A 15,463-nucleotide genomic window follows, 5' to 3' on the forward strand; every position below is an offset into this window, starting at 1 on the left:
TTAGGAAGCGACAGAGGCTGCAGGCCGAGTTTGGGGTGCTGACTACAGGCAAAGCTGTAGGGCAGCTTAGGAAGGCAAAAGGTGGACTTCCGGTTGCGGCCATGCCTGGATAGGTCGCACGTTCGGCAGCTCCCACCGGGAACGGACTTTTGGCTCTATAGAGGGGCCCCAACGGCACTTGTTCGACGGCTTCCAGTGTGGGAAGGTGACAGCAAGGTCCACCCGACAGTATATGGATTGGACCAGGAGGAGCGGTGAAAAAAGGGATCTTAGAGCAGCGAAAAGTGAGAGGGAGAAAAAGCAAGATGGCGGCGGGTGGAGACCAAGCAGCATGGGTGCAGTGGTCGCAGGAGCAGCAGGGGTTTCTTAAACGCTGCTTTGAGGAGCTGAAAACCGAAATGCTGGCGCCAATGAAGGCGGCGATTGAGAGGCTGGTGGAGACCCAGAAGGCCCAAGGGGCGCCGATCCGAGAGGTGCGGCAAAAAGCCTCGGAGAACGAGGACGAGATATTGGGCCTGGCGGTGAAGGTGGAGGCGCTGCATAAGAGGTGGGCGGAAAGATTTGAGGACCTGGAGAATAGGTCGAGGAGGAAGAATCTTCGGATTCTGGGTCTCCCTGAAGGAGTGGAGGGGCCCGATGCCGGGGCATATGTGAGCACGATGCTCAATTCGCTGATGGGCGCGGGAGCCTTCCCGAGGCCCCTGGAGCTAGATGGGGTGCATCGGGTCCTAGCAAGGAGACCCAAAGCCAACGAGCCGCCAAGGGCTGTAGTGGTGAGGTTCCACCGCTTTATGGACAGAGAGTGTGTCCTGAGATGGGCCAAGAAAGAGCGGAGCAGCAGGTGGGAGAACACGGAGATCCGAATCTACCAGGAGTGGAGTGCAGAGATGGCCAAGAAGAGAGCTGGCTTTAATCGGGCTAAGGCGGTGCTTCATCGGAAGGGGGTGAAGTTCGGTATGCTGCAGCCAGCGCGATTGTGGGTCACATTCCAGGATTGGCACCACTATTTCAAAACGCCTGACGAGGCTTGGAGCTTTCTCCAGACTGAAAAGTTGGACTCAAATTGAGGGTATGTTGTTGTGGGGGGGATGTTTGCTATATATATGGTTTTAACTACATGTAGGGAATGTTCCCTTGGTTGGGTGCGGGATGGGGATGGGTGAAGGGATTTGATGGGGAGACTGTAGGAGAGTATGGGCATCAGTGTTGGAGGGGGAGGGGAGGCCCGGGGATGGGGACTTGGGGTGGGGCCGCAAAGGGAGCTGCGCCAGAGGGGGCGGGGCCGGCTCAGGAAAGCGCGGGCTTTTTCCCGCGCTGGGGAGGGACGGGGGTGGGGGTCGGAGGGAGGGGGGGGCGGTACTGGAGAGGAGCGCACATTGACTGCCAGGGAGGAGGGGGAGGGGGGATTCCCACACTGGGGGGGTCGATGGGAAGGCGGGAGAGGCCGGATCAGCAGGAGTCAGCTGACTTACGGGAGTGTTATGGGGGGAGCAAAAGAGCTAGATATGGATCTAGCGGGGAGAGGGGGAGGGAGGGGGGGGGGGTATAGGGTTGCTGCTGCATTGGCCAAAGGGGAACTGGAAATAGGAGAGGTATCGGGGCGGGGGTCCGCCGTCTGGGAGAATGGAAGGCGCGGGAGGCGCGGGCACGTGACAGGCCTAGAAAAGGAGATGGCTAGTCGGCAGGGGGAGGGGGGTGAGCAGCCCCCCAATCCGGCTGATAACTTGGAATGTGAGGGGCCTGAATGGGCCGGTTAAGAGGGCCCGAATGTTCACGCACTTAAAGGGACTGAACGCAGACATGGTCATGCTTCAGGAGACACATTTGAAGGTGGCAGATCAGGTCAGGCTGAGAAAGGGATGGGTAGGACAGGTATTCCATTCAGGGCTGGATGCGAAGAACAGAGGGGTTGCAATACTGGTGGGGAAGCGGGTGTCATTTGAGGCAAAGAATATTGTAGTGGATAATGGAGGTCGATATGTGATGGTGCGGGTGGTACTGGTAAACGTATACGCCCCGAACTGGGATGATGCCGGATTTATGAAGCGCATGCTGGGTCGGATTCCGGACCCAGAGGTAGGAAGCTTGATAATGGGGGGGATTTCAACATGTTGCTGGATCCAGCATTGGATCGCTCTAGGTCCAAGACGGGGAAGAGCCCGGCTGCAGCCAAGGTGCTTAGGGGGTTTATGGACCAGATGGGGGGAGTGGATCCATGGAGGTTTGCCAGGCCCTTTGCCAGGGAATTCTCATTCTTTTCCCATGTACATAGAGCCTACTTCCGGATAGATTTTTTTTGTTTTGAGTAGTGCGCTAATCCCCATAGCCATCTCAGACCACGCCCCGCACTGGGTGGAGCTGGAGTTAGGAGAGGAGAGAGATCAGCGCCCGCTGTGGCGTCTTCATGTGGGATTACTGGTGGATGAGGAGGTGTGCGGGAGGGTGCGGGGATGCATTGAGAGATATTTGGAGGCCAATGACAACGGAGAGGTGCAGGTGGGTGTAGTCTGGGAGGCGTTGAAGGCGGTGGTCAGGGGAGAGTTAATCTCCATCAGGGCCCACAGGAAGAAGAGGCAGGGAGAGGGAGAGGTTGGTGGGGGAGATCTTAAGGGCAGACAGGAGATATGCAGAGGCCCCCGAGGAGGGACTACTCAGCGAGCGGCGGAGCCTCCAGACGGAGTTTGATCTGTTGACCACAGGGAAAGCAGAGGCACAGAGGAGGAAAGCACAGGGGGCGACGTACGAGTATGGGGAAAAGGTGAGCCGGATGCTGGCACACCAGCTTCGTAAGAGGGAGGCAGCGAGGGAGATAGGTGGAGTTAAGGATAGCGGGGGGGGGGGGAATACGGTGCGGAGTACGGTGAGAGTAAATGAGGTATTCAAGGTTTTCTATGAGGAGCTGTACAGATCTGAACCCCCAGCGGGGGAAGAGGGGATGCGACGATTTTTGGATCAACTGAGGTTCCCTAGGGTGGAGGAGCAGGAGGTGGCTGGTTTAGGGGCGCCAATTGTCTTGGAGGAGCTGGTTAAAGGATTGGGGAACATGCAGGCGGGGAAGGCCCCAGGGCCAGATGGGTTCCCGGTCAAGTTTTATAGGAAATATGTGGACCTGCTAGGCCCGTTGCTAGTGAGGACTTTCAATGAGGCAAGGGAGGGTGGACCCAGCCCCCGACAATGTCCGGGGCGCTGATCTCTCTGATCCTGAAGCGGGACAAGGACCCACTGCAATGTGGGTCGTATTGACCGATCTCGCTCCTCAATGTGGATGCTAAGTTGCTGGCCAAAGTGCTGGCTACGAGAATTGAGGACTGTGTCCCGGGGGTGATCCATGAGGACCAGACGGGATTTGTGAAGGGTAGGCAGCTAAACACTAATGTGCGGAGGCTCCTCAATGTGATTATGATGCCATCGGTGGAGGGAGAAGCGGAAGTAGTGGCAGCTATGGACGCGGAGAAGGCCTTCGACCGGGTGGAGTGGGAGTATCTTTGGGAAGTGTTGCGGAGGTTTGGGTTCGGGGAGGGGTTCATCAGCTGGGTCAGGCTGCTATATAGAGCCCCGGTGGCGAGTGTGGTTACAAATCGGCGGAGGTCGGAGTACTTTCGGCTGTACCAAGGGACGAGGCAGGGGTGCCCCCTGTCCCCCTTGTTGTTTGCATTGGCAATTGAGCCTTTGGCCATGGCACTAAGGGAGTCCAGGAAATGGAGGGGATTGTTCCAAGAGGGAGAGGAACATCGGGTGTCGCTGTATGCGGACGACCTGTTGCTGTATGTGGCAGAGGGAGTTTGGGGACTTCTCTGGGTATAAGCTCAACGTAGGGAAAAGTGAGCTCTTTGTGGTGCATCCAGGGGACCAGGGAAGGGGGATAGACGACCTACCATTGAAGAGGGCGGAAAGGAACCTTGGGTACTTGGGGATCCAGGTGGCTGGGAGTTGGGGGGCCCTGCACAAGCTCAACTTGACCCGGTTGGTGGAGCAGATGGAGGAGGATTTCAAAAGATGGGATGTGCTGCCACTCTCGCTAGCGGGCAGGGTACAGTCAGTTAAAATGATGGTCCTCCCGAGGTTCCTCTTTGTGTTCCAGTGCCTTCCCATTATGATTACCAAGGCCTTTTTTAAACGGGTAGGTAGGAGCATCATGGGTTAGGCAAATGGTGTGGTGTGGGCAAATAAGACCCTGAGGGTAAGGAGCGTGTTTCTGGAGCGTAGCAGGGACAGGGAGGGCTGGCGCTGCTGAATCTGTGCAGCTATTATTGGGCAGCCAACGTGGCGATGATCTGTAAGTAGGTAATAGAGGGAGAGGGGGCGGCGTGAAGAGGTTGGAGATGGCGTCCTGCAGGGGCACGAGCCTGAGGGCGCTGGTGACGGCACCGCTGCCGCTCTCGCCGACAAGGTACACCACGAGTCCGGTGGTGGCGGCAACGTTGAAGATCTGGGGGCAGTGGAGACGGCATAGGGGCGGGGTGGGAGCCTTGGTTTGGTCCCCGATTCGGGAGAACCATCGGTTCGTCCTGGGAAGGATGGATGGATGGACGGAGCTGGCATCGGGCAGGGATTAGAAGAATGGGGGACCTGTTTATAGATGGGACGTTTGCGAGCCTAGGGGCGCTGGGGGAGAAGTTTGGATTACCCCCGGGAAATGCGTTCAGGTATATGCAAGTGAGGGCATTTGTGAGGCGGCAGGTGAGGGAATTCCCGTTGCTCCCGGCACAGGGGATTCAGGACAGGGTGATTTTGGGGGTATGGGTCGGAGAAGGCAAGGTTTCGGCGATCTATCAGGAGATGAAAGAAGAGGAAGAGGGACTGTTAAGATGACGATTCTCCTGAGATTCTTGTTCATATTTCAGTGTCTCCCCGTTTTCATCCCGAGGTCCTTCTTTAAGAGGCTGAATAAAATTATCCTGGGATTTGTCTGGGTGGGGAAGTCCCCACAGGTGAGGAAGGTGATGCTCGAAAGGAACAGATGGGAAGGGGGGCTGGCATTGCTGAACTTCAGCAACTAACTACTGGGCGGCCAACATAGCGATGATAAGGAAATGGATGGTGGGTACAGGGTTGGTTTGGGAGCGGATGGAGGCTGCTTCGTGCAGGGGCACCAGTTTGGCAGCCCTGGTTACGGCGCCTCTGCTGCTCCCGCCGGCGCGGTACTCCACCAGCCCTATAGTGGTGGCAGCTTTGCGGATCTGGGGCCAGTGGAGGAGGCATATAGGGGAAGTAAGAGCATCGGTGTGGACCACAATCTGCGGCAATCAACCGATTTGCCCCGGGGAACATGGATGGTGGGTATTGACTGTGGCGGAGGGCGGGGATTGAGAGTGGGTGATCTGTTCTTGGAAGGGAGCTTCCTGAGCATGAGGGCGTTGGAGGAGAGGTCTGGGCTGGCGGGAGGGAGTGACTTTAGATACTTGTAGGTGCGGGATTTCGTGCGCCAGCTGGTGCCGTCCTTCCCACGCCTCCGGCCAAAGGGGAGGCAGGACAGGGTTGTATCGAGGGGAGAGGTAGGTGAGGGTAGAGTCTCAGATATTTACAAAGAACTGATGGGAGCCGAGGGTACACAGACTGAGGACCTGAAGCTTAATTGGGAAGAGGAGCTCGGGGCGGAGTTGGAGGACAGTATTTGGGCAGAAGCTCTGAGCAGAGGAAACATGACCGCAACATGTGCTAGGCTCAGTCTGATCCAGTTTAAGGTCGTGGCCCGGGCCCACATGACGGTCGTGCACCGGGCCCACATGACGGTCGTGCACCGGGCCCACATGACGGTGACCCGGATGAGTAAATTCTTCGGGCTGGCGGACAAGTGTGCCAGATGCGCCGGTGGGCCGGCTAATCACGTGCACATGTTCTGGTCGTGCCCTAAACTCAGGGGGTACTGGCAGGGATTCGTGAACATCATGTCCCGGGTTTTGAAAACTGGGGTGGTAATGAGTCCTGAGGTGGCAATCTTTGGGGTGTCGGAGGACAGGGAGTCCAGGAGGAGAAGGAGGCCGATATCTTGGCCTTTGCTTCCCTGGTAGCCCGGCGACGAATACTGTTGGCATGGAGGGACTCAAGGCCCCCAAAGACCGAAGTATGGCTATCAGACATGGCAAGCTTTCTCGGTCTAGAGAAAGTTAAGTTCACCTTGAGAGGTTCACTATGAGGTGGCAGCCATTCATTGCCATTCATGTCCTTGCGAGAATGGAGTTGTGGTTTGTACTGTGCGTTATTTGCTTTTCTTTTTTGTACAGTGCTATACAATGTCATTGTTTTACATGCCAAAAATACCTCAATAAAATTGTTTATTAAAAAAAGAGTGCACGTTGTTTATGAGACCCATCTAATTGTGTTAATTATTAATGTTTAAAAGGTAAGCATTTTGATATCTATATCTATTAGATATATCACTTTAATTCCCCTTAATTTATTGTTCTCCTTACTTGATTCAAAGTTTTTATTTTAAAATAATTTAATTATTATCCAGTGATCTCATAATTTCTAGGTGTACTAGCTCCTTCATTAGTACCAAAGTTCAATTTAAAATATTTTTCTGTATTTCTTGGGAGCAAAATATTAACATTTTTCTTCATAATTATTTTCGTTCTAGAATTTAAGAAGGCCTTGGCAAAGGATATTGCTGCAGAAACATCTGGGGATTTTAGAAAGGCTTTACTCATCTTGCTGGAGGTATCTCATCAAATAATTCTTTCCAGACATTTCAATTCACCTTGTCCCATTATCCCCAGTATGGAATGTATTTTTCCTTTTGAGTATGTCATGTGCATTTTATTGAAAATGGACAATCTGCTAGTACAACGTGGATGACTTTGAAACAAATTAGATTATAGTTATGCAGCACTTTAGCTTATCCTCAGGATGCTCAAAGTATTTTAAAAATGTGGATTACTTTGAAGTGCAGTCACTGTTATGCTATCTTTGGGGCATCACGCAGCCATGCTTTGTTATCTTAAAGGCTAACCCAGTTTTTAATAGCATGATATTGTACTTTGCCATGGGCTAGGAAACCTATGGGGCTGGATTCTCCACAAATGGGGCTATGTTCCCACGCCGGCGTAAAAACACTGGCGTTTAACTGCAGACTTTCCTGAAAAAATAAAGAGCAATTCACTTACCTTCAGGGGGCTGGCAGGGACCCGGAGTGATTCACACAGCTATGGCTGCGGATACGGGACCCCTCACTTCCAGTTCCGAGTCCGCACATGCGCACGCCTCTAGCGGCCGTGCCGAACGCGATGGCGGACTCAGCCGGCGGACCTGGACCAACAAACAAGGTCCCACCGATCTTCCCCATGCCGCTCCATCTGACCCACCCGATCGCCGCCCCTGTCGGCCATAAGGCCCCCTGGGTGCTTGATTCCCCCCACCCCTCACCAGGGCGGCCGCGGACTCAGTCCGTAGCCGCCGCGCGAGAGTCCCGACCGGCCAGACGTGGTTAGAACCACGCCGTCGGGAACTCGGCCCATCAGGAGCAGTGTATCGCTGGGAGTGCCTCTGCCAATGCCCCCCCCCCCCCCCCCCCCCCCCCCCCCCCAAAGCCGTGCCACGAGCGATTCTCCGGGAACTGGAGAAATGTGGGAACGGTGCCAGGCCTGATTCGGGCATAAACGTTATTCACTGCCCCCGCGCCAAACGCTTTCGGCGTGGGGCTACAGAGAATCCTGCCCATGGTCACAACCCAGGCTTGTTCTAGCTCTTTGAATTTTCTAGATAATTCATTCCTAAAGCAAAAATATATAAATCCTGGAAAATATACAGGCAGTCCATCAGCATCTGAAAAAAATGCAGCATTTCTTTGGGGGGGGGGGGGGGGGGGGGGGGGGGTTACCTTGATCAGAATTGAAAGGGAACCATTTTTATAGGACTGAGCTACAGAATAAAAGAGTTAAATACTTGCATTAAGATAGCATAATGAGGAAATCGGTATGAGTCTAATCAGCATTGATATGTGATCAGTCGTAATGTGAACTTTTAATTTTTTGTTTACTACTAGGCTCGGAGGGATGAAAACTGTCAGGTTGTGGATGAAAGACTTTTTAAGAGTGATGCCCAGGTATGTTTTTTTTTTACTGATTTGGTGATGGGTAATTACTATGATGCTGCTGGTATGCTCCTGGAGCCATAATTACACAAGTTGCATCAGTACATTCTCCAAAATGAATGCACAGGCAATGGAGCTTCACAGGAGTCAGTTTTGAAATGTGGTTAGAGCCTCTACAACACGCAAACTGACCGTTTTTTGCAGATGTTTTTGCTGTATATGATATTGCAAACAAGAGATCAGACCATGGAAAAATAGCACTCAAAAGTTAACAGTGAAACAAAAGGAAATGTTATTTTTTTTCATTTAATGGAATTGGGAACTTATGTGATTTTACCAATAAATAATTAGATATAGGTGCAGCATTTATCAAATCCTGATTTCTAATTTGGTCATAAACTGGGTCATAAACCATTGGCCACAGTCTTCAAAGAAATTGCAATGAACATGAAACCGATTTCTATTAAACACCAACAATATCTCAGACCAGGAACATTTACTCAGGGTCATTTATTATTGAAAGCAGACAATCAGATTGACTCTTAAAATTTAGTTTCAACTTTAGCTCTTTAAATTCAGTTAATATTGAAATTTTTGAATTCAAATAAGTGTATTTTTTAAAAATCCAACAGGTGATTTTGAAATCTCCCTTTAAGTATGTCCCTCTAATACAAAACTTATTTAACAACAATCTCAATAACACTCGTGCTTTTGCATTGCTATTGTTGAATATCTCAAAGAAGAATAAGATAAGAGCAGAATGGTGGCACAGTGGTTAGCACTGCTTCCTCACAGCTCCAGGGACCCGGGTTCAATTCTAACCTCAGGTGACTGTCTGTGCGGAGTCTGCACGTTCTCCCGTGTCTGCGTGGCTTTCCTCCGGGTTCTCTGGTTTCCTCCCAGGGAGCGCCCACAGTCCAAAGATGTGCAGGTTAGTTGGATTAGCTATGCTAAATTGCCCTTAGTGTCCAAAAAAGCTTGGGTGGGGTTACGGGGATAGGGTGAGGTACGGGCTTAGGTAGGGTACTCTTTCCGAGGGCTGGGGCAGACTCTATGGGCCGAATGGCCTCCTTCTGCACAGTAAATTCTATTGCTCTATATACCAGTTGCCAAGTTCCATAATATGTGTAACCTCTTTTGATACATGTTAGCAATAAATAATAAAATACATTTTTTTTAAATTTCCATAATATGTGAATACACCTGCTGTTGCACTTATTGCATGCTACCATGGGCAGAATGGTAGCACAGTGGGTAGCACTGTTGCTTCACAGTGCCAGGGTCCCAGGTTCGATTCCCGGCTTGGGTCACTGTCTGTATCGATTCTGCACATTTTCCCTGTGTCTGCGTGGGTTTCCTCTGGGTGCTCCGGTTTCCACCCACAAGTCCCGAAAGATGTGCTGTCAGGTGAATTGGACATTCTGAATTCTCCCTCTGTGTCCCCGAAGAGGTGCCAGAATGTGGCGACTAGGGGATTTTCACCGTAACTTCATTGTAGTGTTAATGTAAGCCTATTTGTGCCAATAAAGATTACTTTACTTTGCTTTATTGATCTTCCAGGAAAACATACATTTTCTCACTTCAGAAGTATAGGGTGGGATTCTTCCAGCCCTGCGCCGGGTCGGAGAATCCCCGCAAACGGGCCACGCCGCCCCGACGCCGGCACGTGATTCTCCACAGTGTGGAGAATCGGCGCTATTGGTGCCGGCGTGGTTGGCGCGGCGCCGGTCACGGGCTGCTCTACGCAGCCTGCCCGCCGATTCTCAAGGCCGGATGGGCCGAGCGGCCGTAGAAAAAGAGCCGAGTCCCGCCGGCGCCGTTCTAACCTGCTCTGGGCCGGCGGGACCGCGGCGTGTAAGGGTCGGGTGGCGGCCTGTTGGGGGGGGTCCTGACCCCGGGGGGGGGAGGGGAGTCCTCAGATGTGGACTGGCCCGCGATCAGGACCCACCGATTGGCGGGCCGGCCTCTGTGGCTGGGGGCCTCCTTTCCTAGTCGCCAGCCTCTGTAGCCATGCGCCATGTTGGGTCCGGGCCGGCACGTTGAAGGAGGCGCAACTACGCATGCGCGGATCCCGCGGCGCACAGTTCGCGCCGGGATCTGCAGCTGGAGTGGCGCAAACCGCTCCAGCGCCATGCTGGCCCCCTGTAGGGGCCAGAATTAGACATGGGAGCGGCCCGTTCACGCCATCGTAAAACGCGACGGCGTTTACGAGAGCGTGGACACTCTGCCACGGGATTTGAGAATCCCGCCCATAATCTTTGCACCTGGTATGGAATTAAGAAGCAGAAGGAGTGTGCTTTGTGCTTTTCTGTAATGATGATGATGTTGCCAACTGCAGGGAATGCCATGTCAATTAACTCCTCAGATGGTTCATCATTGATCATTGAGCGAATCATCCTTGATTCATCAAAGCTCATATGTACTCCTTTTTTACAAGTAAGAGAAGGAGCATGTCAATACAATACATAAACTGAATTACTGTGGATGACATCTTCAGCTAGCGGGCAAGAATATTGGAAAAGCAATCACACAAAATCTCATATGCAAGTTTGCCTCAGCCTTGCTTTCCTGTTCAATTTTACATCTCTGCAACCATCTCAATTTGCTTGCCTTATATTTTGCCCACAAAAAATGTTATTGGTATACGTAGGTACTCAATACATTTTTCTCTCTGTAATTAATAACACTGCAAGTTCATCTTTCAAACCCATTTCTTTCAACAATTTCATTAACATTCGTTATATAAATAAAATATGCAGTGTCAGTTTTCAACAGATGACAAATTTACCCTTGTTGCTCAATCCAACAAAGTACATTTGCTGTTCCCTTGATGATAAATGTGAAATTGCAAAAGCCATGCATTTCATGAAGGCTGCTCCTTCCAATGTATACACTTTGCAACAACTGCAATTGAGATTGTTTATGTAACTGTTCTATTGTGTTTATGTAACTGTTCTATTGTATTTTATAGGCGCTTTACAAGGCTGGTGAGAAGAGACTGGGCACAGATGAAGCTAAATTCATAGAAGTCTTGTGCTTAAGGAGCCCTATTCAGTTACAAATAAGTAAGATAACTGTTTGAAACTGTTTTTTTAAATTTCCCTCCAAAATATGAACAGAAAGAATTAATGTGTTTGAAATTCTTTTGTTAGCATTTGACGAGTACAAAGCAGTTACTAACAAAACCATAGAAGACAGCATTAAGAGCGAAATGTCTGGGGATCTGAAGAGTTTGATGATGACAATGGGTAAGTGGAATGGCATATTCAATCTTTTGAACATTCGGTGGTAGTGTGTTACAGTTCACTCCGGGAGTCCCCGTTGCTGCAACAAAGTGCACTTTTAACATGCATGTTGTGGTCTGGAGTTATGGTTAGTGATGGTAGAAGCTCCAATGTTCTCTCCATCACATGGCTGATCAGGAAATTCTTCACTTCTTACTTCGTGTCATTGGTGTGAGTTGGAAATGCTCAGCTGCTCTGGAAGCATCAATGGAGAGATACAGTTAACGGGTGCAACTAAGTGTCATTTTGGGCGAGTTTGGCAGGGTGTTTCCTGTCAACTTTTTGGGTGAGATCCAGACCTGTATTCACCCATCCTTTGTCAGTTCATTGGAGCTTGGGGAGTTCCCCACCGGTCAATCCCACACTTGGAGGGGGGCCAGCCAGAAAAAAAAAATTAAATGAAAATCGCTTATTGTCACAAGTAGGCTTCAAATGAAGTTACTGTGAAAAGCCCCTAGTCGCCACATTCCGGTGTCTGTTCGGGGAGGCCGGTACGGGAATTGAACCGTGCTGCTGGCCTCCTTTGGTCTGCTTTAAAAGCCAGCTATTTAGCCCTGTGCTAAACCAGCCCCGGCTCCTCTGAGATCAAAGCGTTCTTTTGAAAGAGTGCTCGAATAGTAAAGTGAGGTTGAGGTTCAGGGTCCCCTCCCCACCCCACCCATGGACAATGTGACAACCCTCGCCCCGCAGACATGGGCAATACCCTTGACCCCCGAGGAGCAATCTCCCCCCATCACTGAAAATTATCGTGAGACCACACAACTCAGGCATAAGAGTTACCCTGCTGCCAACCCATCCATCCTTCCGGGCATCATGGCATCACCCCCTCTCTACAAGTGTGCCTACCCCACTATGGGGTCGCTGAGGACCTCCCACCTTTAGGCCCTCCCATTGCAGGACCCCACCCATCATGCCCACACCTTTCATGGACATCGCCCCCCCCTCTGGCTCCAAGCCTTGGCACTGTTAACCTGGTACATGGGCGCTGCCCCTGACATCCTGGCACATTGGCACTGCCCTGGCAGTCTGGCAATGCCACCCTGGCACATGGGCACTGCCCTGGCAGTGCCAACCTGGCACTGCTATGGTGCAAGGCTGGCACTGCCAGAGAACCAAGATCGCACTCCTCTGCCCTGTCCAATGGCCTCCGAGCCCCACAGAGTGGCCATCATGCCTGGTCTGTCTTGTGGAGACCAATACTAATCCATGCCCGGGTATGGCCTCGCTGTTGCGGCCGGTGATTCCCAGGCGCTGGGCGAATGCAGCTTCAAACAGGCCGTACATATTTCAATTAGCCTAATATCTCATTTAAATATTATCTGGCCTAGTGAAAGTGGGATCCAGATCGCGCTAGGCCCTGCTGGTTGGGTGACTCGTGCTCGGTTCAAAGTCTGTTTTTGGTCTCTCCCGCAATGCTCCCGGTGTAACGGAATCGGTCCCAAGCCCAACGGGATGGGAGAATTACGCCCAACATCTTGAATCAAATATGACTCTTCTTCAGAAATGAAGGCGGGCAGAAATATGATTAATTTTATGCCATTTGAATGGAGGAAAGAAAACTGGGATAGGGAGAGGGTGAGCAAAATTAACTGACAGAGATATCATGGAACAAAAGGAAAAGGGAGTGACAACAGTTATAATGAAGAAATAAAGCATTTATCCAGTATGAGTGTAAAGAATAATGAACAGCTAATTTGATTAGTTGTGGCACAGTAACTTATGTTTTCGTAAAATAAATCTATCTGATGAGCTTAAAAGCTGCAATACAGGTTTTGCTTTAAGTATTCATGATACATTTTTTAAGGGACAAAGGAAAAGAAAGGGCCCAAAATTGAGATGTTTGGAGAATGAGTAGAAAGGACTCATTGCCCAGCTGGGGCTTGGTACTAGAAGTAGAACTTGGTTTTACTGGAGCAGTTCCAAGCCCTGTGTCCTCACCAGTAAACTCCCTTTTGGGGATGAGGTGACACATGGCAAATTGAACATGTAAACATATGACTGATTCATCAGACTTGTCCTAGACAATGATGTTGCAACAAAGTATGGTGACGGGCAATGCTCTGACCAACCAGCAAGGCATTTTCCAGAAGAGATACAAAATCTAATTTTTAAGAGACAATTTAGTAGAGGACAATAATTCTGGAACTCCTCTGTCTGATCCCCCAAAAGTGATCGATATAAGTTCCAGGAGACCACAGTGACCAAGTGGCACGTCACTTGTTCAGCCAATCCATATTCTATTCACCGCATGATCTGTTAACCTGTCTCTCAGAGGTCAGTTACCTTCCGTGAAAACCTGCTGAAAGATTCCTGTCCGTACATCAATTTGTTTTGTCTAATAGAATTCTTCGGCTGCAACTATGATTGCTGTCCAATACCTCATGATATGGAACAGTGAAGACATGGTGTGACTTGCATTGAGGTTCTTCGGAATGCTTCAGAATTTGTCCATGCTGATCCTGGAGGGAATTAATTACATCGTATTGCTTCAAACACAGGCAATTCAGCCCAACGGGAGAATGCCATGGTGTATGCTCTACATGAGTCTCCTACACCCTATTTAAACTATTTCTATCATGATATCATTCCACAATTTCTCCCTCATGTGTTTAATTATCTCACCTTTGAATGCATCTGTGCTGTTCGTCTCCATACATCTGCTGTTAGCAAGTTCCAAATTCTAAAATCTCTCTCAAATTCTAATATCTCTAACATTCTCTTGAATTCTCTGTTGGATTTATTAGGGACTAACCGATATTTATGACCCCAATTTTTGATTTATCCACAACTGGAAACATTTTCTCTATGCCTACACCCTATTAAACCCTTTCATAATTTTAAATACGGTTATGATCCCAGCTGATACTACTGGACAGTCAGGCCCCAGACTGGAAGTCCAGCTCGACAGACCGTAACTTTTATTTTTAGTTCAGAGACATGGACCAACAGAGTCACAGAACTGCCAATTAACTTTTAATAAAAGAACAAAACATTTATTAAACAAGAAAAGATTAACCATAATACATTACTCCTTCACCCCAGTTTTATCTTTACAGATATACACAGATAAGAATAACACAAGTTACAAAGTAGTATATCTTACACTCTAAGTTCTCAGTAAGTACACAGTCCATATAAACCAGGGCAGCATGGTAACACAAGTGGATAGCACTGTGGCTTCACAGCGCCAGGATCCCAAGTTCGATTCCCCGCTTTGTCACTGTCTGTGCAGAGTCTGCACGTTCTTCCTGTGTCTGCGTGGGATTCCTCAGGGTGCTCCAGTTTCCTTCCACAGTGCAAAGATGTGCAGGTTAGGTGGATTGGCCATGATAAATTACCCTTAGTGACCAAAAAGGTTAGGAGGGGTTATTGGGTTACGGGGATAGGGTGTAAATGAGGGCTTAAGTGGGTCGGTGCAGACTCGATGGGCCGAATGGCCTCCTTCTGCACTGTATGCTCTATGTTCTAATAGGCCAACTGTGTACAGACATACCACACTCTGAAACTAAGGGGCAGATGCCACCCAAAACAACTTCTGTGGATTTCTCATCAAATTCTCCCAGATGCTTGTCACACTATGAGCCAAGCGGTCTTACTGGAATTCTGACTTTGAATTTCCAAACTCCATTCTCGGAAAACACACTTGGAATTTTCTCCCAATCAAGGCTTTCTTTCGTATGCCTTCACTAAGGATCCAATTCCAGGATTTTCAATCTCCCCTTTCAGTATTCCTCTGCCTTGAACTGTTACGCGCATTCAAGCTTCCACACAATCTCACAGATACCCAGCAATGCTAACAGAATACTATTGCTTCACAGGCTGTATTAAGATATCACCAAAATTCTGATTTTCCTTGTATGGATTTCTCATCGCACCAACTTTAAATCTGGTTCCTGCGGCAGTCTCTTTTAGAGCACTTACTCTGCTTTTTACTTGACTTTTTCTGATGTCACGAACCACGCTGATGGTCTCTGCGAGGATATCCCACCTTGAAATATCAGTTTGTGGGGATGTATTGTTTTGTTTTTGGAATGGTGTGAGGAGCCAAGTGAAAGCCCAGTGAGAATAACCGGCCCAGCCATTGTAACAATTATGAAAGACTATTTATTAAATTAAATAGAAGACAAATATACATGAACAGGACTGC

At 49.7% G+C, this 15,463-nt stretch overlaps 1 protein-coding gene across 4 annotated transcripts in view; it reads left to right on the forward strand.

The window, feature by feature from the left end:
• anxa3a (annexin A3a) overlaps positions 1 to 15,463 on the forward strand; it is a 138,630-nt gene that overhangs the window by 102,125 nt on the left and 21,042 nt on the right. For all 4 annotated transcript variants that reach the window (XM_072496216.1, XM_072496217.1, XM_072496220.1 and 1 more), the window contains 4 exons: positions 6,581 to 6,660; positions 7,985 to 8,044; positions 11,004 to 11,097; positions 11,185 to 11,280. In XM_072496216.1, coding sequence (XP_072352317.1) covers positions 6,581 to 6,660; positions 7,985 to 8,044; positions 11,004 to 11,097; positions 11,185 to 11,280 — 330 coding nt within the window. The remainder of the gene's footprint in view (positions 1 to 6,580; positions 6,661 to 7,984; positions 8,045 to 11,003; positions 11,098 to 11,184; positions 11,281 to 15,463) is intronic.

The sequence above is a fragment of the Scyliorhinus torazame genome, chromosome 3, assembly GCF_047496885.1.
Source record: "Scyliorhinus torazame isolate Kashiwa2021f chromosome 3, sScyTor2.1, whole genome shotgun sequence".
NCBI classification, from domain to species: Eukaryota; Metazoa; Chordata; class Chondrichthyes; order Carcharhiniformes; family Scyliorhinidae; genus Scyliorhinus; species Scyliorhinus torazame.